The sequence below is a fragment of the Phragmites australis genome, chromosome 23 (assembly GCF_958298935.1).
Source record: "Phragmites australis chromosome 23, lpPhrAust1.1, whole genome shotgun sequence".
NCBI lineage: Eukaryota > Viridiplantae > Streptophyta > Magnoliopsida > Poales > Poaceae > Phragmites > Phragmites australis.
The window spans coordinates 3,965,800-3,990,485 of NC_084943.1; the positions used below are offsets into that span (position 1 = coordinate 3,965,800).

The window sequence follows — 24,686 nt, forward strand, 5'->3', positions numbered from 1 at the left end:
AGTGGAGATGGTAAGGACAATGCTTGATGAGCATAGGACTCCTATGAAGTTTTAGGCTGAGGTCACTAGTACGGCGTGCTACATCTCCAATTAAATTTTCTTGCACTCTATCTTGAATTTGACTTCTTATAAGTTATGTTTTAGGAGGAAGTCGGAGGTTTCGCATTTGAGAGTTTTTTGGATGTCGGTGCTTCATCCTAAAGCATGGCAATCTTGACAAGTTCGAATCGCGTTCTTCCGATGGCATTTTCTTAGGGTATTCTCTTTATGGTCATTTTTACAGGGTCTTTCATCTTGACACTAACACCATAATGGAGTCCTGTGATGTGACATTTGATGAATCAACCCTTTGTGCTAGCCCTATCTTTGAGTATGCATGTGATTAGAAGATGAGCGAAAGCATTTTTGTAGATGGTGACCTTCCAGCTTTCGGAGATGACAAGGATGATCCGCTACTTCCTACTACCATACTTGCTCCTGAGCTGGTTCTATGTTGCAGCCTCTACTTCCACTTTAAATGCTTTCGAGTCTGCACCAGTAGTGTTTGAGGGGGAGATCATCTCACAGTGCGAAGCTTCTCAACACATTCAGCAGCGACACCTTCCATAGATGATGATCAGCGACATCAATGAAAGGGTAACGAGGTCCAAATCTGCTCATTTCACTGATTCTGTATTTGTTGTTTCCTTTGAACCCTATGATATTGGACATGCTTTATCTGATTCGAGTTGGATCAATGCCATGCATGAAGAGCTAGAAAACTTTGAGAGAAACTAAGTTTGGGTCCTTATAGAGCCACCCTCAAATATTCACACCATAAGCACCAAATGGGTTTTCAAAAACAAATAGGGGGAGGATGGGTCTGTAGTAAGAAATAGTACTAGACTCGTAGCTCAGGGTTTCACTCAAGTAGAGGGGATAGATTTTGGAGAGACCTTTGCACCAATAGCTAGGCTAGAAGCCATTAGGATCCGCCTTGCATTTGCGGTATCCTGAGGTTTCAAGTTGTTTCAAATAGATATCAAGAGTGCTTCTGTAAATGATTTCACAGACGAAGAGTTCTATGTCAAGCAACCCCCAAGCTTTGAGCATCTCAAATACCCTCATAGGGTATACAACCTTCAAAAAGCTTTGTATGGGCTTAAGCAGGTACCTATGGTTTAGTATGATAGACTTAGGTCTTTCTTGCTAGGGCATGGGTGTGTGATAGGGTCAGCTGATAATACTTTGTTCACTCTTAGGAATGGTAATGATCTCTTACTTATTCAGATTTACGTGGATGATATTATTTTTGTGGCTCTTCTCATGCACTTGTGGCCACGTTTGTAGAAACTATGAGCAGGGAGTTCGAGATGTCGATGATGGGCGAGCTCAAGTTCTTTATTGGACTTTAAATCAAGTAGTGCAAGCAAGGCACCTTCGTCCACTAGGCGAAGTACACCAAGGATCTGCTGAAGAAGTTTGATATGAGCGATGCAAAGCCATTGGTGACATCGATGGCTATCTCAACCGTGCTTGATCCGGATGAAGATGGTGAGGAGGTGGACCAGCAGGAGTATAGGAGCATGATCGGCTCCCTCCTGGACCTAACAACGACAAGATCTGACATTCACTTCGTCGTATTCTTATGTGCTCGCTTCCAAGCTTCACCGAGGATGTCTCACCGCCAAGCGGTGAAACGCATTATGAGATATCTCAAGCACACTCTCGAGTATGGCCTTTGGTTTTCTGCTACAGAACTTCACTTTCTTTTCGTGACTTCGAATTTTGTTGGTTGTAGAATTGACATGAAGAGTGCCTCTGGTACTTGTCATTTCTTGGATACTTCTCTTATATGTTGGTCTTCTCACAAGTAGTCTAGCGTTGTGCAGTCTACTGCTGAAGCTAAATATGTAGCTGCTGCTAGCTGTTGTCATAGATTTTGTGGATAGTTGCTACTTTGAGGAATTTTAGGTTAGATTTCAGGAGTGTTCCATTTTTGTGTGACAACACCAGTGCCACAAGCTTAGCCAATAAATCAGCTCAACACTTCACAACCAAACACATAGATGTGAGATTCTACATTCTGAGTGACCGTAATGAGAAATGAGACATTGAGATGAGCTACATAGATATTCAACACCAGCTAGCCGACATCTTTACCAAGCCTCTAGATACAACAAGATTTTCCTTTCTGATTAGAGAGCTTGGTGTGTGCCATCCCCATGGTATTGTATGAGGAGGAGTTGACTTTGTACATACTCTATCTTACTTTTATTGCATTTGCAATGCATAACATTTTGTAAGATAATCATGTTAGCAAGCTCCACTTATATATTCTTTGCACTTTCTTTTACTAGTTGTGAATTTGTGCTAAGTGTAGTGGATGTATAACAATTTGTGTAAGTTTATGCTCTTATTGAAACATGACATAAAATCTGTTGAGCAAGCTTATCTTTTTTAAGAATGAACTTGAATGTGAACATAATCTCTTATCACCCTTGAGTATTTGCTTTAGCTTGATCAGTGCTTAAATTAGGGCTAGTTCTGTGAAAAGTTTGTGCTAGGCCGCTTCGTTCAGTTTAGCGGATTGAGGATCCTTGATATTTGTCTATATAAATGTTTAGCCCATGATTAACCCTTAGAGAGTATGTGCTCTTTTGTGTCGCAAAGGCATAATTTGTTTTGGCTTTATGAAAAATTGAATATCTTGAATACTATATTAAGTTAGTAAAATGAATTATCAAGTTTTGAGCTAAAATTGAATACAATATGGTGGTTTAAGGTTTCATGTGGTTTGCCAAAGAAGTGAACTTATGGTTGCTTAAATCTCACTTGAGGATAGTTAAATGATCAAATGAGAAAGTTAACTTATGTTTTTTTATATTGTTAAACAAAGACTTGGATTGATATATGGGTGTTTGCATAGCCCGTCGGGTTGAACTTGGTTGCCTAGTTTAAACTTGACATAGCACTATTTTCTCTAATCTTTACACTGATCATTAAATTGTTGATGCTTTTATGGTGATATCTTTTGAATAATGGAACAACATGATCAAAACTTGCTTCACTCCCGCTGCTTGTGACATGAACTCACTTCGAGACTTTGTGCGATTTTGAGTTATATTGTTTTCTCCTCATAGTGCTTTGATATATCTAGTCTTTGCAAGTGCTTTGTGATCTATATGTGAAGCTTTATCAGCTTGCATTTCATTTGCACATCTTTGGTATTATCTTGTATCCTTGATGTTTGCATTGTCAAAATTAAAATGTGTCTTAGTTTACTTATGATGAGTGATTGACATTAGTATTTATTTGGTTTAATGATCTTCGGTTTTGCATGAGCTTTGATGTGATTTGAATTGATTTGGGATTTCATTTGAGCATATTGATTATGGACTAACTAGAATTAGAGTTGGATATATGTGTTTGCTTGTCTCTTGGTGTGCAGGTGATGGATGCAATTTGAAGGTCGATAGCAGGATAATCGGGGCCAAACGGAGTGCTTGGTGCTAGACGATCAAGGAGGTCGGATGGAGTCAGGGGTGATCCTAATTGAACACGTGGAGGTCAAGCAAAGTATGTAAGGTAGATGGAGACGGTGTGTTGATAAAGTCAAACGAAAAGGGTGCCGGTGCAAGAAGCGTGATAGGGTTTCATGGTTTGGCTTCAAAACCGTGTGAGGACTGGAGAAGTACGTGGCACCATCACGAAGCTTGAGCCGAGGTGAAGCTAAGTCGTGGCCGTCCGATGAATCGGGAAGAAAATGAACAAAAATACCCTCGGTGATATGTAGGAGTATACTATAAGAGAGAGGTATTTTGAAAAAAAAAAGTTAGAAAACTTAAGAGTCAAGTTTCCTATGCTTATAAATAGAGGGATATGACTATATGAGAAGTAGAACCAGCCATTTTGAGCCCATCTGCCATCCATATGAGAGTTTTATTCTAGGGTTTCAGAAGAAAGGAAGATGAGTGCTTAATCTATGTATTAGGTGAGAGCTTTGTGAGAAAAAAAATTTGTAATCTGTCTAAAATAGGGCTGACCTTTACTACAATAAAGTTTATTTTTCTTTATATTATTATGCTCACCTCCTTCTAGTTTTTCTCTATTGGTTCTCTTGTAAGTTTGTAAGTTTTTTTATTTCCCAATTTGATTTTCATTTTGATTTATTGGGCTGAAAGTTTAGCACCTTGTGAGATTTTTCTTCTTATTACTAGAGACATAAAATTCGTATATACATGCTTATGTGATAGGGTCTTAAATTCCATTACCTCTAGACAATTAACTTAGAGAGTTTCGTTGTTCGGTGTTCATCTTTTCTTGTTTCTTTATAAGTTATAATTTTTTGGGTGCTAAGACACATGTATTGATCTCAAATGGAACCTATAGTTCATATAACATTTATAGAGTCGTATTATCTCAATTTTCTTTTATTAAAACTTCTTTATATTTTAGTTTTGAGGTGTATTGAGTGGTTCAAATAAGAGAAGATCATCAATTTAAAAAAATTTATTAAAACGCATATTCATTTCTTCTGGTCATCAATCCCGTTCCTACATAAACTAGAACGCATTTCCTTTCCACCCAAATTGATTCTAAGGGACTACATATATGATTGCTTCGCTGCTTCCTGATACGTCAGGGGCATTGACCGTTAAATGACCCTGTAAGTGATGATGTTTCAGAAGTGGAATAATATATTCCTGTTGTAATCGTGCTCCAGGTAAGAGATTGATGTATGTGTTTGATAACATTATGTTCACCTAAGTGGGTGTTCTTTTAGAAGTCTGTGCTTTAGTTTACTCTTTCAACTTAACCTTGTTATGAGATAATGCACTTACCAAATACCACTACAAACTACAATGATTTGTTGCTGCCATACTCTTGGGCTCTGAAGCTTATTCGTCACTGTAGATATCTCTTCTTCTGGTTTTTTTTTCCCTTCTATTTGTTGTACACAAGCTGATGTGGTTTAGCTGAAAACCATTGCACAGAGTTATACTGTCAACTCGACCGGCAAAAGGAAATTTCCAACGACGAAGCCTGTAAAAATTAACCGCTATGGAAAGTATGCATATTCCCATTGCGAAAGCCGATACTTTTCCAATTGAAAATTTTCCGGAACAGTTTGCAAGTTCCCTAAAATACTCGGATTGAATGTTGCTCAAAATTGGAATCAAAAGTCTTTGGGTTCCCAGTCAAAAGTTTGTACGTAGTCCTCAGAGGCTAGTGCTACACTGCTAGTCCAACGACCCCAAACAAACAAGGTCTCCGATCTCCGACGGCCTGTTTCGTTCCCTCTATTTGTTGATCCAAACAAACAAGGTCTCCGAATCCTAGCTCCAGCCGCCGGCAACGTCCCCAGAACAGCCAGCCACCGCCGGTGGCGGAGAGATCCTCTGTTGTAACATCACTGGTGACATCGCTGCTGACATGCAAGGTCTACTAAGAGGTGATCCATGTATCAGCGACCACGTCACTCGTGAGGTTACGTTGTGAGAGGAACCGGTTCCCCGCCGGTGTCGTAGCTTGCTCTCCAATGGCCAGCAACCACCTCCCGGTGTGCTGCTGCAGTGACGGCGTCGATTGCGAGGACCCCCGTGAGGCTCTGCTCGATCGCCACCGGCTGCGGGTTCTACGTGGAGGTGCTCGACCAGCTTCCCATCCACGAATACCCGAACCTGGCATGTCGCCGACATCCTCCTCCACGTCATCACACACGGCCCCAGCGACGAGGGGTGGTACACGAGGGAGGACATCACCGGCGAGTTCCTGGACATGATGGAGACCGGGTGTGTTTAGTTTTGCGGATGGAGTTTTGTAGAACTGTATCGTATAGTTTGATTGAGCGAAGTTATATATATCTTGAAAAGAGGAATATTTTGTTAATTATATCTATCTGAACAGATTAAGTTGAGATTCTATTTAATTGATCGAATCTGAGAATGCATCATACATTTTTTTGCGCAAATCACTAGCGTACTCTTTTTTTGAAAGAACCCAGCGAGCTAGAGCTTAAGCCGAGGATATATTATAAAAAAGAAGTTAGAGTTGGCCTAGTTTTTAGGGAACAGGTGCACAGTTTTAGAGAGAAAAACCGTCACAAAGACCCCAAGACGACAATATGAACTCCGATCGACAGACGACACCAAACTCAAAAAGACACAGCCGGACAGACGGCGAAGCCCAACCTAACTCAACTCGTGCACTACCAGCTAACTCAGTCGGTGGAGCTCTGCTCCCACACCGCATCTCAAACTCTAAAAGGTCGACGGAGCCTTGCTCCCATGCCGCACCTCCTCACTCGATCGACGGAGCTCAGCTCTCACATCGCACCTCAACACACAAACCAAGCTGGCAACGCGTCGCTTCGGAGGAGCGCGCATCGGACCAACACCGCTGATGAGAGGCACCAAACAAGAGGAGTCGACGACAAAGCGAAGAAAGTAAGGGTCAACCTACAAAAGAAAAGCAAAGGACTCCAGGTAGCCGAAGAGTGCGGAGGGGAGCTCCTAGGCGACGCCTTCAAGAAGGAAGTGACGTCAACATCACCGTCGCCCATCCAAAAGCCCCAACATGGTTTTCACTCAAAGGAAACAGAGAAGGGGAAGTCACCACGAGGTCACCTCCAGGGCGGGAATGGTGCCCGCGGGCGTCACTGACCTCAGCCTGGCAAGAACCGAAGCAGGGTGTAAGCCCGTGTATCCCTCACCCCAAATCTCCTCACAAGAGCGACCACGATCTCCATCGCGCCGCGCAACAGATCTGGCCGCAGCACAGATGGTGTAGAGAAGACCATCACCGTCGGCATCTGCACACGCACCACCGCACAGCCGGCCTCCCTGGCAGTCGCCAACCCACACCGTACGGCATCACCCACGGAGCAGCAAAATAGCCACACGGACGCAAGGAAGGGGAACGACCGAGCAGTTGGCGAGCAGAACTGGCCGATGGACAACCCACCGCACCGACAGACCGACCATCCGAGCAAGTCGCGATGACAAGCGGAGGCGACGGGGCCAGGACATCGGGAGGCACCCACAGCGGAGGAAGACGTCGACGCTAACAGCCCCAGCCAGCCTCAAACATGGCACGCGGCTCCGCTGCCAGGACCGGTCAGATCCGCTCATCGTGCAGAACCGCCAAGCCCGCTAACGCACGGAACTGCCGATCGCAGGCAAACTCGTCGGCGGCCAAGCAAGCGCCATAGATCCACCAGCCGCCAAGAGCCGACAGCACTGACCCAGGGTGGTCACAACTGGATGAGGCTGGGATCAGACCCTAGATGGCAGATCCACCCCTGCCAAGGACAGATCGCCTCTGAAAGGGAATAAATCAAGAGTGAAAACCCAAGCTCAAGTGTGACAGAGCTTAGCGAGGAAAAGAGTTGAGAGAGATCCGACTCAAGTGTGACCGACCCCCTCAACAGAGACGTAGGAACCTCTAGTGGAGGTGTCCGAACCTCGGGAAACAAATCGCATGTCTTCTCTCTTATTTGTTCTTATGTTCTTGCTTAATATTTTGTGCATTTTGCTCGATCTACTGTTCGTGTGTATTTAATTACAACTTCTCTATAGATCTACTTAGAATCATCACTTGGAATACACGACTTTACTTGGTTTGAGTTAGAACCCTTTATGCATTATTTAATTTCAATTTTAAGTTCATTCTCTACTGAACCCGGAGGTTCCGGATTCTATATAATCAACTCTAAACCCAGAGTATCTGGGTCAACCCGAATACTCTGGATGAATAATATTTTCAGGATTTTCTTTTTATTGCATATCTTTTACTAGATTTGAGTAATTTTTATCATCCTAAGATTGTAACCTCCACACTTATTTAGGGTGATTATGCATTAGTTGAGTGTAGCATATTTAGGATTTTCATTTGTGAAAAATCTGTTATTTTATTTTCCGCTGCAAATTTAGACTAACAGTAAAAGGAGAAGAATTTTGTAAAAACGTCTATTCACCTCTCTCTCTAGGCGACATCATTATCCTTTCAATTATCAAAACTATCACAAAACTATAATATTCCTCTTCTATTTAAAAAGCACACTTACTTTATATCACTTTATCACAAAACTACATTTATTTTGATTTAACTATCATAAAACTACACTTTTCCCCTCCTATTTCACAAAATCACACATACTTTGCATTACTTCTACACTTCTGTTACTGTGAACAGATCTAACAAGATAGACCCACATGTCATACTTACAGACTTCAGCCCTCACTGTTTGCTGACGTGACCGACTACGCCATATCACAATTACTTGCTAAGTTAACATATCCTATGTGGTATTTGAGTTCATTCTCTTGGAAGGTACCGATCTGACGTGAGTTAAATTCTTAGATGCAAAAAATTGGTGCTAATGAGAGTTGATGTGATACTATTTAGCCGGTCAAATAGTATCATGTCAATCAATTAGTATCATTTGGTGACTAAATGATACCATGACGACTAAATAACGTCATTTAGGTGGCTAAATAGTGCATCCCCACCAGCGTTTCTGTGTCTTGTGTCCGAGCTGATTGTTGTTAGCGGACCGGTGATTTCATTTGGACTGAGTTATTACGAGTGGGCCTCTGATTTTTGATCCATTGTTCCAGATTTTTTATATTTATTAAATCCATAAACTATAAACATGCCTATTTTAAATTTTACAATTATATACTCGGCACATATATTTACAACTTTTAGATTTAAAATATATAAAAATAAGAAAATTTATTATTATGGTTCAGCTTAGGCACAATTTGTTTTTTATTCTGATTATAGACTATAGCTTAAAAGCAAAAGCAAAACAAACAATCACAATATAAAAAATAATTCTTACACTCTATAAACCAAATTACACTATACAATTTCACAATCTATAATTTAATAAAAGAAAACTTCCAACAAATTCTATGAACTGAACTGGTGGCTCAAACAAATCCTTACTCGGCGGCGGACGCAGAACAGGCGGAGCTCTGCTTGGGCCGAGAAAACGAGGAGAGGTGGGCCCACAGAAACCGTCGCCGCGGCAGCACGCGGCGCGGGGGGGCTCCACCCACGGCGCCGAGCTGGAGGCGAGGGCGAGGAGCACGGAGGCGCCGAGCTGGAGAGCCCCCTTACTACTACAACGCGCGTCGCCACCGCCTCCGCTCTCGCGCCGCCGTCTGGCTGCCCACATGATGTGCTCCGGTTCGCCGCTACCGGGCGTTCGTGCCGATTCGAGGTGGTAACCGGTGAGCTCGATGACGCGCTAATCAGCCATGCAATGGGTTTGAATCCTTTGCCTATTGCTGAATTGGGATTGCTTTTTTTTTTCTATTTTTGTGTGCTTCTTACTTCTTGTCCTGGGGAAACCACGCCATGAACCCCACCGCCACCAAATTGTTACTGGTATTTCTATGTGCGACATATGCTCCGTTCATTCTGCTGGGCAGTTGGTTGAATTCCTGAAGCAAGATGAAGCAACAGTAGTCAGTAGACTACGCTTGGAACATCGCATTGTCGCTTCTCGCTCATGGTAAACCCTCTTGCCTGAACTTGTGCCGTTCAGAGGTTTGAATTCCACGTATCTAGATACTCCCTTTCTTAATTCCATTCCGAGTCTGCATTTCAACATCATACGGTTATCTTATTCTTGCGTGCAGTTGTCTGCACCTGTTGGGAATCCTGTTACCATTGATAAAAGATATTTATACTGTTGCCTGAAACTGTGATTGGACTATATGATCCCTACATTTCTCACCTAAAAACAAAAAAAGTAACCATCTTATCAGATTGGTCAAGTCAAATCAGAGTTGTCAATAAATCAGAAGTAATGTCAAATTTTAGTAGTATTATCCGTGTTGAAGACAAACTCTTTTTCACAAACAACATTCAATCAAGGCGAATCAATCCAGTCATCATACTCGATTAGGCCACCTAATCTTGTGGACTGGGCTTGTATTGTTTAACTGCAACATGCTAAACACAACAACACAGCTGCTGGACCTTTCAAACCGTATACATATATCATTCCTCTCCTGCAATGATGCTGCTCTGCTACTCTTCTCCTGCCTGCCAATGCCTATCATGTCTACTTCTTGCTTGATTCTAATCCTTGCACTCCTTTTGTTTTTTGCCGTAACAGCTAATGGCGCAGGGGGGATAGCTCATACAAGTTACTTGAAGAAAGGCTCCTCCCTTTCTGTGGAGCATGCCTCTGATATCATACAATCAGCGGATGGTACCTTCTCATTTGGATTCTACAACCTCTCCTCCACTGCCTTCACCATATCCATCTGGTTCACCTTTTCAGCGGATAGAACCATTGCTTGGAGTGCAAACCGCAACCACCCTGTGCACGGGAGCGGATCCAAGGTCATGGTGAACAAGGATGGTGCCATGGTTCTAACAGACTATGACGGCACAGTTGTATGGCAAACCAACACGAGCTCCACAGATGTTGATCATGCAGAGCTCATGGACTCTGGGAACCTTGTTATGAGGGATCAAGGTGGCAACATCCTGTGGCAAAGCTTTGACCATCCGACTGACACACTGCTCCCAACACAACCAGTGACAGCCACCGCGAAGTTGGTATCGGCCGATCTCTCACACCCTTCAAGCTACTATACTTTGCGCTTCGATGACCATTACATTTTGTCACTTGCTTACGATGGGCCAGAGATTTCTAATCTCTACTGGCCTAACCCTGACCTCAGTAGCTGGATGAATTACAGGATTAGTTATAACATCAGTAGAAGAGGTGTTCTTGATAACCTGGGGCAGTTTATAGCGAGTGATAACACAAGCTTTGTCTCAGCAGATTGGGGTCCAGGGATTAAAAGGCGGTTAACACTGGATTACGATGGTAATCTTAGGCTTTACAGCTTGAATGATAGCGACGGGAGATGGTCAGTTTCTTGGATGGCTTTCTCTCAGCCTTGTGACATACACGGCCTATGTGGTTGGAATGGTATTTGTGTGTACACACCAGTTCCAGGCTGCTCATGTCCTCCTGGTTATGTGGCCCAGGATCTGAGTGATTGGAGCAAAGGCTGCAAGCCAACATTCAACATCTCCTGCGGAGGTAGTGATCAGCGAATGGGCTTTGTGCGTCTTCCTCAAACTGACTTCTGGGGCTCTGATCTAAACTATATCCCGTCGACATCGCTTGATGATTGCGCTGCGCTGTGCTTGGCAACCTGCCCCTGCCTAGCTTTCGAATACAAATTTGATAACAACGGCTGCTTCCTGAAGTCTGTTCTCTTAAATGGAAAGACCGTCCCAGGGTACCCCGGTATAGCACACCTCAAGGTTCCTGAGAGCTTTTTGTCTGAAACAATCTCGTATGATTCACATACCGAAGCCCTTGATTGCAATGCATCAAGCACACAAGTAAAAGTTCTAATATTTGATTCTGATGTGCACAGTAATGGTGGAAAGGCTACAATGTGGTACTATTATTATGGGTTCTTAGCAGCATTCTTTCTTATAGAGGTCTGCTTCATCGCTTTTGGCTGGTGGTTTATGGCAAGAAAACAATCAACACAATCAGAGATTTGGGCAGCGGAGGAAGGTTACAGGGTGGTAACGAATCATTTCCGCAGGTTTAACTACAAAGAACTGGGGAAGGCCACTAAAAATTTCAAGGATGAGCTTGGTCATGGGAGATATGCCTCTGTATACAAGGGTATTCTACATGACAAACGCATAGTTGCTGTCAAGAAGCTCAAAGATGTAAAGCAAGGAGAAGATGAGTTCGAGACAGAAGTGAGTGTGATTGGGCGGATCTACCATATGAATCTGGTGAGAGTATGGGGTGTCTGTTCTGAACGAAAGCACCGGATGTTGGTCTATGAGTATGTGGAGAATGGATCACTGGCCATGTTCTTGTTTGGCAACAAGGGACTACTGCAATGGGATCAAAGGTACAAGATTGCAGTTGGTGTGGCCAAGGGTTTGGCCTACCTTCACCATGAATGCTTGGATTGGATCATCCATTGCGATGTTAAGCCTGAGAACATACTCCTGGACCAGGATTTTGAGCCTAAGATCAGTGACTTTGGGGTCGCAAAGCTGCTACATAGAGATCAAATTGACCCAAACGTGTCAAAGGTTCGTGGGACCAGAGGCTACACTGCTCCAGAATGGGCGTCCAACATTCCCATAAATGAAAAGGTGGATGTGTATAGCTATGGAGTGGTGCTTCTTGAATTAGTCATGGGGCTTAGAACGTCCGAGTTGGCAGCCAATGGTAGTGGTGATGCAGAGGCTGCATTGAGACAGTTAGTGTGGACAATTAGAGAGAAGCTGAAATACGGTGACCAATCATGGATTGCTGGTTTTGTTGATTCTAAATTGAACGGCAACATCGTGCACTCAGAGGTTTCCTTGATGCTGGAGGTGTCTGCTATGTGCATGGAGAAAGAGAGGAGCCTAAGACCGAGCATGAATGATATAGTGCAGAAGTTTCTGTTCCTTCCGTGTAATTGAATTTGGCAAGTCCTTATGTAACTCTACTTCCTTTTCGTGTAAGGAACTGTTTGATTGGTAATTCAGAATGCGCCAGATATAGTCCCTCAGTATACAACTATTGTTTTTTCACTTAGATATTTCAAGATGTTTCTATTATTGTTGCAGTAAGTATGGTGAGATGAGTTCCTTAGGTTGCCTTTCACTTTTATCATGTTAATCATCTGGTCTAATTAGGGGTCAACCCTTCAGCCTGTCATACAGGACATTCTTTTGTGCACCTCTAATTCAGAATTGTAGGCTTGTTATGTGTGGACTGTAGAGTGTTACTATAGCCTCAATACATGCTACTATAAAAAACTATTTTAAGAGAAACCTAAGATATCTTTTCACAGACGATTCATTTGAAAAACCGTCTGAACAGTTGACGAGGGCCTCCTGAGGTTACGGACCGTCAGTGGAAATAAATTTTCACAAGCGGTTTCTTATATGAACCGCATGTAAAAATAGTCATTTACACAGACGGTTCCTTATATGAACCGTCTTTAGAAATAATTATCCATTAAAAAATTCATAAAAATTGTAGCCCTCGACGAGATCTACAACCTTGTAGTTGAATTTTTTTTTATTTGAAGTCATTTAGAGGTTCAAATAATCGTTTTAAGTTTCAAACAATTATTTGGACATCTAAATGACTTCAAATGAAAACAAATTCAATTACAAAGTTGTAGATCTCGTCGAGGGCTATAATTTTTATATAGAGTTTGTCCTCATCCAACTTTGTATGAAAAAGTTATTAATTTTTTAAGATAAATTATTACTCATTTCTACAGGTGTTTCTTATGTAAACCGTCAGTAATAATTGATGGTCATTTTGACAGGCGGTTAATTAGGTGAACCGCATGTAGAAATAGATGATAGCTTATTTTAAAAAATTCATAATTTTTTCATACGAAGTCGGATGAGGACAAACTTTATATGAAAATTGTACCTCTCAACGAGATCTGCAACTTTGTAGTTGAAAAGTTTTTCATTTGAAATCATTTAAATATCTAAATAATCATTTGAAGTTTTGGATAGAAGATGTCAAAAGAATTACATATACTAATATGGTAAGTAGTAGTTTTGTGGTGGGATGGTGAGGAGGGTTCGCGCGAGCTGAGAGGTTTTGAGTTTGAGTGCTAAAAACTGCGTAGCACGCGTATTTCGCGTGAATTTTTTTTTTTTTTGCTTTTTTTCTGGTAAAAAAATATCGATTCGGAGACCGATTATCACAGGCGGTTCGCTTAAGGAACCACCTGTAGAAATAAATTTTCCACAGGCGGTTCGTTTGAGAACCCGCCTGTGGAAACCTATTTTCACTGGCGATTTCTTAAGTGAACCGTATGTGGTAATAGATTTCCACAGGCGGTCTCTTTTGCATCTGTGAAAATCGTTCATTTCTACAGGCCTTCGATCACAGGTGGGTGCGCTAAACGCCTGTAAAAATGAGTTATCACTCGGTTCTAGAAATAGTTTTTTATAGTGTGTGCTAGGGAAAGTTAAATATAGATTTCATTTTTTTAATCTAGCTTAAAGCCTTGAACAGGGATTACCTATGGCGATGGTATTCTTATCTCTGTTTTTTTTTCTATTCTAACCTTAGTAAGCTATATAACATACATCGTGTTCCATTACATGGTTATTTATTTCACTAGGATTGCACGTTAAGAAGGTGACAGGAGTTTGAAAGGCCTACAGGCTCATAGGTAGTCTAGGAACTCACTTAAGATATATGTACACTAGCAGTGGTATTTTCGGTGCTGTAATGGCTTACTGCCTTTTCTATTTTCTTCTCTATTTATACACTGCTGACCACTATAATATGGCCTGGTTCAAACAGCTAATAACTACGACCATTACTGCTTTAATTGGTTATTATTCTCCCTAATTTGCTAGTTGAAAATTCCTAGTTCAAACAGCTAATAACTACAGCCATTACTGCTTTAATTGGCTATTATTCTCCCTAATCTGCTAGTTGAAAATCTGCACACATCAAGACTTATTGCTAACAATCTCCCCCTAATCCTTGTGTGTGGACTTGGAATTGATGTTGACCATTCCAATCCTAGCACGAAGCTCATGGAATCTGACTCGCCCAAGTGCCTTCGTTTGAATGTCAGCGAGCTGGTCCTTAGTGCCGACGAAATCAACACTAATCCTCCCATCTTCCCAGCACTCCTTGATAAAGTGGTAGGACACATCGATGTATTTGTTACGTTCATAGAAGACAGGGTTTTGTATCAGCGCTAAGGCTGACTTGTTGTCAATCTTCAGCTCAACGGTGTCGGCGTCCCTCCCCTTGAAGTCGTCGAGCAGCCAAGCCAACCACACCGCCTGTGTGACTGCGGTAGTGGCAGCAACATACTCCGCCTCACAGGATGAGAGTGCCACCACCTTTTGCTTGAGAGCGTGCCAACTCACCAAGCTGCTGCCGTAGAAGAACAAATCGCCGAATGTACTCCTCCTTGTGTCAACATCGCCGGCGAGGTCGCTGCCAGTGTACCCGACAAGCCGTGCCTCCGCTGTCCTTCCGTAGTGGCAACCGAGACTAGCGTCCTAGCCACAAAGCGCATGATCCTCTTCACTGCCACCATGTGTTCCTCCATAGGCCGCTCCATGAAGCGACTCACGTACCCCACGCTGAAAGCGAGGTCCGACCGCGTGTGGACAAGATAGCGAAGGCTTCCAATGATCCTCTGGTACTGAGTGACGTCCACCTCCGTCACTGTGCTGTCACGACTCAGCTTGAGCCGCTCCTCCATGGGGGTGTGAGCAGGGTTGTAGTCCTGCATCCCCGCCATCTCTATGATGTGCTTGGCGTAATGCGCCTGGCACAGCATGATCCCGCTACTACTCTGCTGCACCTCGATGCCAAGGTAGAAGGAGAGTAACCCAAGGTCGCTCATCCTGAACCTCGCCTTCATCTCCTCCTTGAAGCGATTGATCTCCGCCTTGGCTGATCTAGTGATGATCAAGTCATCCACATAGACCCCGAGGAGCAACAGCGAGTCGCCATGGCCACGCCTGTACATCGCTGCCTCATGCGGGCTCTGCTTGAACCCGAGAGCTCGCAATGTTGTGTGCAGCTTCTCGTTCCAAACCCGCGGCTCTTACCGTAGCCCGTAGAGCGCTTTCCGCAGGCGCAGCATCTTCTGTTCTGCTCCGACGACGATGAAGCCCAGCGGCTGCGCGATGTACACCTCCTCCCCCAAATCGCCGTTGAGGAAAGCCGACTTCACATCCATGTGATGCACCGACCAGCCATCTTGCGCAGCAATAGCTAGCAGCAACCGAACGGACTCAAGACGAGCAACGGGTGCGAATACCTCATCAAAGTCAATGCCCGGTTGTTGCACATAGCCCTTGGCGATGAGGCGAGCCTTGTGCTTGATCACTGCTCCTGCCTCGTTCTTCTTGAGCTTGAAGACCCACTTCAGCCCAATAGGTCGATACCCATGAGGAAGCTCCACCAGCGACCATGTCCTGTTCTGCTTGATGGAGTCCATCTCTTCGCGCATGGCCGCCTGCCATGCTGGATCGTGCTCTGCTTCCGCGAAGGAGCACGGCTCTCCCTCCTCACTGACCAGTAGTAGCTCCTCGCCATCGACGACGCGATTGGCAAGGCCTGGTGCCTCTCCCCCTCCAAGCACGTCGTCGATGCGACGGTAACGGAGAGGGGAGGAGTCGTGGTACGCATCCAGCCTATCGGAGTCGTTTGGCGGAGGAGAGACGAACTCCAGGAGTGAGGAGCCATCCTCATAGCCGATGAAGACCATCGGGGTGTTGCGGTCGTACATACTGGATGGTGCGGTATTTATACTGGTGTTAACACCAGATCATCCAGTGCTAATCATCTTCTATGACCGTTAGAGCAATGGCTAGTGTGTGGGTTTAAAGCTATAAATACCCCTCCACTCAGCTATTTGAGTGTGCTGGAGTCTAGGGAAGCATAGACACTTGAGAAGACATTCAAGCTACTAAAGTGTTTAAAGTGATCATTCAAGACAATTAAGCACATGATTAAGAAGTGATTAGTGCTAATAGGCCTAGAGAGAGTTGTTGCTAGGTGTTGCTGCCTAGAGAGAGGATCAAAGAGTGATCCTAGCTTGTACCAAGTGGTACGTCGACACTTTAGAGTCTTGGTGACTCACCAGCACCTTAAGCCTTGGTGGCCCAAGCTTGTTGACCCTCCAACTTGGTGTAGAGCGGTGGTAAGACTCTTGTACGGGGACGCGCAGACCCTTGCCTTGGTGGCACAAGATCCTAAATGAAGATAGCTGTAAGTGACCTGAAGAGAGCCTTGTGGTGAGGTTTTATCTTGGTGGCTTGGCGGCTCAACCTACTTGAGGCATAGGTGGTTCAAGGGCCGTGAGCGGGTGCTATCTGGGAGCTATAGCCTAGGTGGCTGCTTCAATATGGACTAGGAGTGGTGTTTATACCATCAATATGATGAGATAAAAATCCCTTGTGTCTAGTTTGCTCTCTCTACCTTATGTATATTTCTGCATTTACTTCTTGTAATCTAGTCTTGCATGCTTATCTTTATAGAGTAGTTTGCAAGAATTGGCTATAGGTTCCAAACCTTTTGGATGGTACAATAGACGCAATAGATGAACCTAGAGCATATTTAGATAAAAATTGATATAGGTTTATCTTATGACATTTTTTGAGCCGAATAATTTTAAGTGTCCTAATTCACCCCCCTTCTTAGGACGTCACCGATCCTTTTAACCCCAAAACTTCATACGACCAGGCCGCTTCCCGATAGTGGTCAAGCATATGAAGCCGGTTACGCAAGCCTTCCACGCCTTAGTACCCAGATCTTCGGGAAGCAAGACAACTTCTAGACATAAAAGATTATATTCGATGTGGTTAACTTCAAGACGGCATATAACGCCATCTTGGATGACTAACCCTAGCCAAGTTCATAGTTGCCGCACACTATGCCTATCAATGTGTGAAGATCCAGAGGCCCGAGGGGGTCATTACCGTCAAGGGTTGCCCAAAGGCAGATCTCCGCTACGACAAGAAGAGTCTTGATATGGCATCTCTTCTTGGACCCAACATGGAACTCAAGAGCTCAAGTATCAAGGTGAAGAAGAAGCCTCCATCATGACAGTGACCACAGTGCCTTGAGAAGCAAACCCAGGGATCTGGTTCCACGATTAGTTTAGAGCCAATGTAATAGTGACTTAATCTAGTCTGTTTTGTTTAGGTTTAAGATAATAGGTCTACAATAATTCATGGAATGTCAATTAACTCTGTAAGTCCCATATTTAAGTACTACGGGTACCTTCGTAATAATAAAGATCTATTACCTAAAAAGTGGCATAAATACCTTTTATACAGGGACGGAGGCTCTCCGGGTGGCTCTTTGACTAATGTCGTGGCGGTTCTGAGTATGACTCGATGTCATGTCCTTCTGCCCTTCTGCTTTAACGTCTCATCACATTTAATGCTTGACGCATATAGGGCAGTTGGAACAATTACCCAGAGAAACCAATGCACTACTCCACCATGCGCGCAGTTTCCCAATGTCATTATGACCTCTTGTCAAGTAAAGATTCTTTTCACCACTACTCGAAATATCCACTGCTATAGTTTAAATTTCAAATCCGGCCAATGACAAGTCTTTTCGCCCCGTCCTTTCGAAAGATTGGAACTCGGACAAATTGGAATTCCGATCCGAAGGGAATACCTTCTCGGGGGTTCGCCTGAGTATTCGAAAGTATTCAGAATCCCGAATAGATGACCTGAGGACGTCAAGAACCCAATTAGAGGTACCATCCTATCCGGGACCTGAGTCCTACTCGAGGATGTGGTCGGTCAAAACGTTTATCTTTGTTGACCATTTGATCCGTCAAAACCTCATTTTACGTACTAGTGGGGGGCTTGATGATGGGTAGCATAAAACTATCGTATCTGGACAATCTAGAGTTTCCTACATTTTCCCTTGGATGGGAATCCCTAGATGCATGAAAACTGCCCGCAAATACGCAAGATATCTAGTAAACAGAGAAATTTATCTCAAAAATAAGAATGAATGACCCCAGAGGCCATACGATACCCTCTATATATACAAAGCCAGAGACCCTGTGAAGGACAAACCAATTGAAGTTGACACAACTCCATTGACACAATTCATGCCTGCAGGATCTCTAAATCCTTGAGCCTTCTACAAGTTAGATCTATATTAGCCACTCTCCCTAACTGTACACAAGAGAGTCCTCCAACTAGGTTTAGATCTATTTAGGCTAGCTAAATACCCCCTTGTAAATAGTTCTAGAGATTAATATAAGTCTAACATGATGTAGGACTATTTTCCTAAGAAAGACCCGAACCTGTATAAAATCATATGTGTATTGTGCGATTTGTCTACTCGAAATATCCCCTACTATTTCTATAAATTCGTAAGATTGGCAGTTTACCAATCGTCGATAGAAATTATTATGCATACTCGTTACTTGACATATATAATTAACATTGAGTGAATCTTATTCACTACTCTGAGATTCACATTGGGAATATGTAGCAGCCATTCAGACGGTGCTGCAAAGTAGACGTATGTAACATCGCTACATAGATTTTTTTTTTTCGGTAAGGAGACAGGCAGCATGATGAGCGGGGATGGGATTGGTTTCCATATGGATCGATCGGGAAGAGAGAGCTACCGGGGAGGGACGGAGCATCTAGAGGCGGTGAGCCCTTGGACCGGATGGCAGACCGTCAAATATATATGAGCTGTTGGATTGAAATTAATCAAAAGGTGTTGAGTGATATGTGTATACTAAATGAGGTGGACATATAAAAGAAAACAACCGGTACTTTTTATATTAGTATAGATATAGATACATTCTTTAATTGTTCTATATAATATTTGGTGAATGTAATGTATGCGTCTCAAAAGAAAAAGATGCATCCAAAAGTGAGATGAGGTTTGTATTTGTACCAAAATGAGGTTTGCATCGAAACAAATCAAGTTGATAATGATTCTTGCATTATCAATTTTAGATGTTTACTTTGACTAATTTTGGTAAAATACAAACCTCATCTCACTTTTGGAGATGCATCTACATGCCCATCGGCACTGAATCACTAACTAGCTACTACATACACAAAATCATGCCACCTCTCCTAAGCTCAATTGCGTTGCAAATGTACACATAATCGTTAGAAAAAAAAGAAGTCGCTAATGATCAAAATGATCTTGTTCTTATGATTAGTAGAGCTCCTTTGCGACAATCCTCTGAAATCTCGAGCTAACAATCAGTAGAAGAGGTTGCCCTGGCCTCTGATCCTGAACGGCATCCCAAAGTTCTGGTACACCCTGATCTCCCCGCCCAAGCTCGCCGTCACCACCACCAGACCCCACGCGTTGCCGCTGTCGGCGCCCTTGCCGCCACCGTGCCGCGACGAGTTGTTCAGCTCGCCGGAGTGCGTCAACGGCGCCCCGGAGCTGCTCAGCTCGCCGCTTCTTCCTCCCTCCGGCTTGGTGGTGGCGTGGCTCGCCATGCTGCACGACTCCTCGTTGCAGGACGCGCCCTGCTGCTGCTGCTGCTGCTGCTGCTGCTTGTCACGCGACGACGGGCTGTCGCTGGCGCTCGGCTGGGACGGCGTGTGTGGCCATGGGACGGCGGCCGAGACGTCCTTGGAGTAGAAGTTCTCGTAGGAGCGAGTGGTGCACCACGTCTTGGCCTTCATGCCGATGCCCATGGCCGCCGCGGTGGGCGCGACCCGGGTGGACCTCCAGAGGTAGACGTGCGAGTCCTCGCTCGCGCACACGGCGTACCGACCGTCGGAGGTGTAGGCAGCCGAGATCTGGCTGCTCGTGTTCTTGAAACCTTTCAAAAAGGGAAGTAAAAAAAAGAAACCTGAGCATGCAGTTACATGAACATCATTGTTCTGCATTCGTTTGTTATGGCTGAGTTCTGAATTGGCATTTAATCTCGGTTTGTGGCCGCACCTCTGAACTTTTGGACCATGGTGACGCCGTCGAAGACGCGGATCTGCGAGTCGGCAGAGGTGACCAGCACCTCGGAGAGGTTCCCCGGAGCAAACTGCACCCAGGACCATGACAAGATTATGAGCGGTTGCACGCTTGCTCTGTGTTAGTGTCCTGGTAAAATCAATCAAAACGCTTCTGCTTGTGTCTGTTTACCTGGAACCCGGTTATCTTCTTCGCTTGCGACTTGCGCTTTTTGGTCTGGATATCGATCTGCGCCTCCTGGCTAAGCTTGCAGCCTGTTGCAATGGCGAAACAATCACGCACAATAGATAGTTCAGCAAACGTTCGCTTACATCGACTCGTTGAATTGCACATTTCCCTGCAATCCGTAGCTACTACTGTACTGATCATGAAGAGCAAGCTGTACCTGTTGTCTTGTAGAACCGACAGCTCCCTTTATGCGAGCCGATGATCGCGCCCTTCGATTCATTCGTCGATATCAATTACAGTGAGTCAGAAATGAAAATAAGCTAAATTGGACACATAAAACTTTCGTAGCTGTCAATGCTAGGCATTGGTGCAGTGCGTGGTGATCGGTCGGACGGACCTGGCCATCAGGGGTGTAGGAGGCTGCGGTGACCATCTCGTTGAGGTCGGTCCAGTCGACGACCTGCCGGTCAGGGATGCTCCACAGGCGCACCTTGGCGTCCAGCGACCCGCTGATGAAGTACCGGTCGTCCACCGGGTTGAACTGGATGCAGGTCACTGCATATACATGGTAGAGCAATATTAGGTTGGCGAGATGGAATGGCGTCAGCTGGTTAGACTTTGGAAAGAACAAGCAATCATGAGCTAGCAATCGCTTTGCTCACCGTAATCGTTGTGCGCGAACGTCTTGAGGCACGCCTTGCTCGCCGTGTCCCACAGCCGCACCGTCTTGTCCATCGACGACGACAGCAGCTGCTGCGGAAACAAACGTTCAGATGCTCTGTATGTGCAGTGCTTGCGATATGGAGGAGTGAAGAAAAGTGATTAGCTATAGTGGACAAGACCTGATCGGACTTGGACCAGGTGAGGTCGAGCACGTCGTCCTTGTGGCCCTCGAGGACGCACGCCGGCTGCTCGGCGAGCGCAAACACCTTGTCGGGAACGACGAGGTGCTCGGGGAGCGCGTCTCTGCCACTCTTTCCCTTGGCCGACTTCTTGGACATCTGGGCCAGCCCCGGCGTCGACGACCCGTCCGCCGTGCCGTGGGGCGGTGGGGGCACGGGGCCGGAACCGTCCTGCACCAAGGAGCTCGGCGGGGCGCTGGTCTCCACGACTTGCCACACGCGCACCACGTGGTCCTCGCCGGCGCTTGCCAGCCGCCGCCCGTCCGCGCTGAACTTGATGCTCCATATGGATCCCTCGTGCGCCTGGATCTCCTGTTTCATCACAGGTTTCAGTTACACGCAGTGCCAGTATGCATGTCTCTGTCTTCGTGTGCAGCAATGGCTGCATGCTCTCTCCAGTACCTGGCACATGTAGAGTCCTGTGAGCTCCTTGCTCGACTTGCCGTACTGGTGCACCTTGAGCCTCTCGGATGACGAGGCCGGTGGCGCCCCGGCGGTGGCATTGGTGGTGGCCGACTTGGCCACGGAACCCACCGTGGACGCGGCCGACTTGGCGTTGGTGTCCTTGTCCTGCATGAAGCCGATGGCGACGGACTTGATGTTCTTGAGCCAGCCGCCCTTCTTCTTGCCAGCGGACTTGTCGGCCTTGGGCGGCACTCCGGCGGGCGGTGGCGCGGGTTGGTGCTGGCTCTGGCCGCGGCGCATGAGGTGCTTCATGATAGGGGTGTTGCCGATGAACTTCTCGAACTCCTCCAGCCCCATCTGAACGCCGATCTGGGTGTTCGACGGAACGTCCTTTGGTGCGGCGACGACGGCCACCTCCTTGTCGCTGCTGCCCTGGTTCTTGCTCCCGTCATCGCCGTTCCTGCCGTCACCGTTTCCTTTGCGATCTTTATCCGCTGGCGCTGCCGGCAGGGGCACGACGGGCAACTCACGTGTAACCACAGCTTGAGCCTTCCCGTTAGGCGCGCTGTCGCGGGCGTCATGCCGAGCCGGCAAGGAACAAACACGACGCAAAGGCTGGGACGGTGGCTTCCCCGAGCCGGACACGCCTTCTCGCACGGCAAGGTAGCTGTCTGACCGGCGCCTCGTAATGGCCTTCACTGGCTGCGCCGCGGCAGCAACCTTCGACGCCGGAGTTGCCGCAGTGCTTGGCACATCTGCTGAGGCGGTGGGCAGCGTTGGTGATGGCGGCGGCAGTAGCCTCGACATGCTCCGGGGTACATCGGCCGGGCGCTTCTTCATGCTGTGCCGCCGCAGCGCGAGGTCCCGGCTGCTGGCGATCCCGAGCCCCTGGTGCAGGCGGCGCCGGCGCTCCTGGATGGACATGGGCTCGTCGGACATCCACATGTCGTACTTGGACGGGTCCTCCGCCTCCTCTTCCTCTTCATCCTCCTCCAGCACCGCCGCATGGTACCTGCGAAAGCTCTGGAAGTTGTGGTCGCCCATGGCAGAGGCGAAGGAGACGCGGACGTCGTCCTCGTCATCGTCGTCCTCATCAGAGGGGAAGTCGGCGTCGAGGTGCAGGCCGGACGGCACGCGGTCGAGGCAGTGGAAGAAGGCGTCCCTGTCGCCGTCGCCGCTCATCTCGACACCGTATCCTTGGCGGTGGAAGATGCGCCGAGCATTCCAGCGTTGTTCCCGCGCAGGCAGAGGTTTTTGCTATGTTTAGGGAGATGGTTTGAGAGGTCGCGAAGGAAGAGAGGGCCGGGAGCGTCTACAGAAGGCGATGCATTGGAACCTGAAGGGTGCTTTTTAGATGGGTTTGGTTTGAAAGGGTCACACCGTGCATGTGCACCTCTTAGGCTGATACAGTATTACTGGATGTAGCAAACCATTACAACTTTGCTTTTTGATAACCCAACTCTATCATCATTATTGCTTTCCTTTAATATCCATTTCTTTCTCTGACAGCAAACTAAAGTTGGTAAAACAACACCTTGAACTTATTTTGCAAAGGGGTATTTTTTTTTGTTGGGGGGGGGGGGGGGTGTGGGTGCTTAAGGAATGTTAGAAGATAGGATCATATTTACTCACAAAAAAGATCAACAAGAAGTCACACTAGGTGGCCTAACGATTTATTACATCATGAAAATACTCTACCCGGAGTCTAGACAAATTCTCTAGCTAAGCTACTCTAGATTCTGGAGTGAACTACTGCCTAACCTGAAGAGAATTGAGCTTCTTATTTATCTCCCCAAACTTCTCCTTCAAATGCTTAATCTGAACCCAAGAAAGAAGATTAATTATCCCCAATGATCTTAATATAGCACGTGTTTAAATTTGCTTGATAAAAAAAAAGGCGTACCCACTTCAGTTCAGTCTCCAGCTCCCGCTTCCTCTGCCCAAGCGATTGGCGCAACTGAGTGACATCAAAGATGCTGTCAAGTTCATCTTCAAAAGCCAGTTCAATGTCTTGTCTTAGAAGCGCTGGTAATTTGTCCACAATCGGCATGAGGAGAAAGCAATTGAACTGCATTTTCATGACGAGCCATAGCATTAAACCATAAACAAAACAAAAAGAAGAACAAAGTTATTAGGGAGTATAGGATTTGCTGCAGGAAGATCTTCAGTTCAGTAGTGACAAGAAAATGCTCCTTGATCCCATGGAAAATCTGGTAAACCAGTGCGTAAACAAGTCTTTCAGATGAGGACACCAGCCTTCTGTTCCAGAGTGTGCTATCCAATAGATCAACCAGCCTTGTCTCTAGTACAGCACCGGATGAATTCGAGACTGAAGAATGATTAGATTTCTAAGTCTCCCTTTGGCTATCCTGTTTATTGTCATTCAACCTAGATGATTGCTCGTGGAGTCCAGCAGTTGCTTGTGCAGTGTGTGCATTTACCGATAGTTGCTCCGGTGCAACAAATGAATCTAGGAAGTGTCGCAATCCAACACGATTCTATATCCAATAGAGCAAGCCATTAAGCACGCTGATAGAACATATCCAAAATTTCTAATGAGTAAATAAATGCACCTTGTTATGAAGGGACCAAGTGACATAACGAGTGGTACTCCCCTAATCTTCCATACACCTGTATTATTCATTTGAACATGCAAAGAATTGAAAACCTGTGTCACCAAATAACAGTAATACATTGGACTACAGGAGGACTGAGTAGGTAGCAAATATGAAAAACAACTA

The 24,686-nt window shown here is 45.5% G+C and overlaps 2 protein-coding genes across 2 annotated transcripts; one reads left to right on the plus strand and one right to left on the minus strand.

Annotated features, from left to right (window-relative positions):
* Positions 1-8,903: 8,903 nt before the first annotated feature.
* LOC133906349 (putative receptor protein kinase ZmPK1) lies at positions 8,904-12,634 on the plus strand. Its single transcript, XM_062348223.1, has 3 exons — positions 8,904-9,221; positions 10,115-10,210; positions 10,283-12,634. The coding sequence occupies exon 3, from the start codon at positions 10,348-10,350 to the stop codon at positions 12,460-12,462; it is 2,115 nt and encodes a 704-aa protein (XP_062204207.1). The 5' UTR covers positions 8,904-9,221; positions 10,115-10,210; positions 10,283-10,347; the 3' UTR covers positions 12,463-12,634.
* A 6,971-nt stretch (positions 12,635-19,605) lies between these two features.
* On the minus strand, positions 19,606-23,127 carry LOC133906584 (uncharacterized). The gene is made up of 8 exons (XM_062348525.1): positions 21,943-23,127; positions 21,481-21,852; positions 21,301-21,388; positions 21,036-21,193; positions 20,856-20,907; positions 20,642-20,724; positions 20,447-20,540; positions 19,606-20,324 (listed from the first exon to the last, which is right to left on the minus strand). The coding sequence occupies exons 1-8, from the start codon at positions 23,125-23,127 to the stop codon at positions 19,750-19,752; spliced, it is 2,607 nt and encodes an 868-aa protein (XP_062204509.1). The 3' UTR covers positions 19,606-19,749.
* Positions 23,128-24,686: the final 1,559 nt, after the last annotated feature.

Excerpts from the sequence above, each read along its gene's own strand:
- LOC133906349 (XM_062348223.1), top strand. The coding sequence starts at position 10,348 with ATGGTGAACAAGGATGGTGCCATGGTTCTAACAGACTATGACGGCACA.
- LOC133906584 (XM_062348525.1), bottom strand. The coding sequence starts at position 23,127 with ATGAGCGGCGACGGCGACAGGGACGCCTTCTTCCACTGCCTCGACCGC. Across the intron at positions 21,194-21,300 it reads GTTCGCGCACAACGATTACG|TGACCTGCATCCAGTTCAAC; the intron begins GTGAGCAAAGCG and ends ATGTATATGCAG. Across the intron at positions 20,725-20,855 it reads TCGGTTCTACAAGACAACAG|GCTGCAAGCTTAGCCAGGAG; the intron begins GTACAGCTTGCT and ends CCATTGCAACAG.